The 766-nt window shown below is 57.0% G+C and overlaps 1 protein-coding gene across 1 annotated transcript; it reads left to right on the plus strand.

The window, feature by feature from the left end:
- Positions 1–63: 63 nt before the first annotated feature.
- Positions 64–751, plus strand: LOC103893169 (antigen-presenting glycoprotein CD1d; the record flags this gene model as incomplete). The annotated part of the gene is made up of 2 exons (XM_009289250.1): positions 64–321; positions 470–751. Coding segments are annotated over 2 exons (540 nt in total), but the record flags the coding sequence as incomplete, so codon positions are not given.
- Between the last annotated feature and the right edge of the window lie 15 nt (positions 752–766).

Genomic DNA, 766 nt, shown 5'->3' on the forward strand with positions numbered 1-766 from the left:
TCCACTTTCCCCAGCCCTCTCCTTCCACTCCCAACTCCCCCTGTTGACCCCTGTCTCATGTAGGGACCTTCACTGTCCGGCTGCTCCAGACCTCCACCTTCCAAAACACCTCCTTTGTGGACACAGAGGGGCTGGGCCTGCTGGAAGACATCGAGCTTGGTTCTCTTGATAAGCATACCTGGACCATCCGCTTCTGCCAGCCCTGGGTGCGCCCAGCCCTGCCCCGCAGTGACTGGGACACCATTGCGAACATGATCAGGATCTATTTGCAGAAGTTCAACCACCTGATCAATGACGGTGCCATGCAGAAGGATGTGCCCTGTGAGTACCCGGTCTTCATTGCAGCCCCTCTCCAGACAGCATCTGGGAAGTGAGGAAGGACCCGGCAGCGCTGGTGCTACACAGGAGATGCTGCAGGAAGGCAGTCCCAGCCCCTCATGCAACCTCTCTCTCCTCTCTGCCCCTCCAGACCCCTTCGTGGTCCAATGCATAGCAGGCTGCGAGATCTTCCCCAACAGGACCTCCCGGGCCTTCGCCTATGTGGGCTACAATGGCCAGGACTTCCTCAGCTTAAACGTGGGCAATGCCACCTGGCTCCTGTCCCAAGACACCAAACTGTCACGGTACGTCCAGGCTATTCTCCAGAACTATACCACCTTCAGCGAGCTGGTAGAAGTCCTCTTCAATGATACCTGCGTTGACGACATGGAGATGTTATTGCACTATGGGAAGGCAGCTCTGGAGAGACAAGGTGAGACCACCCCAA

Source organism: Aptenodytes forsteri, unplaced genomic scaffold, assembly GCF_000699145.1.
Source record: "Aptenodytes forsteri isolate BGI_AS27 unplaced genomic scaffold, ASM69914v1 C13210577, whole genome shotgun sequence".
NCBI classification, from domain to species: domain Eukaryota; kingdom Metazoa; phylum Chordata; class Aves; order Sphenisciformes; family Spheniscidae; genus Aptenodytes; species Aptenodytes forsteri.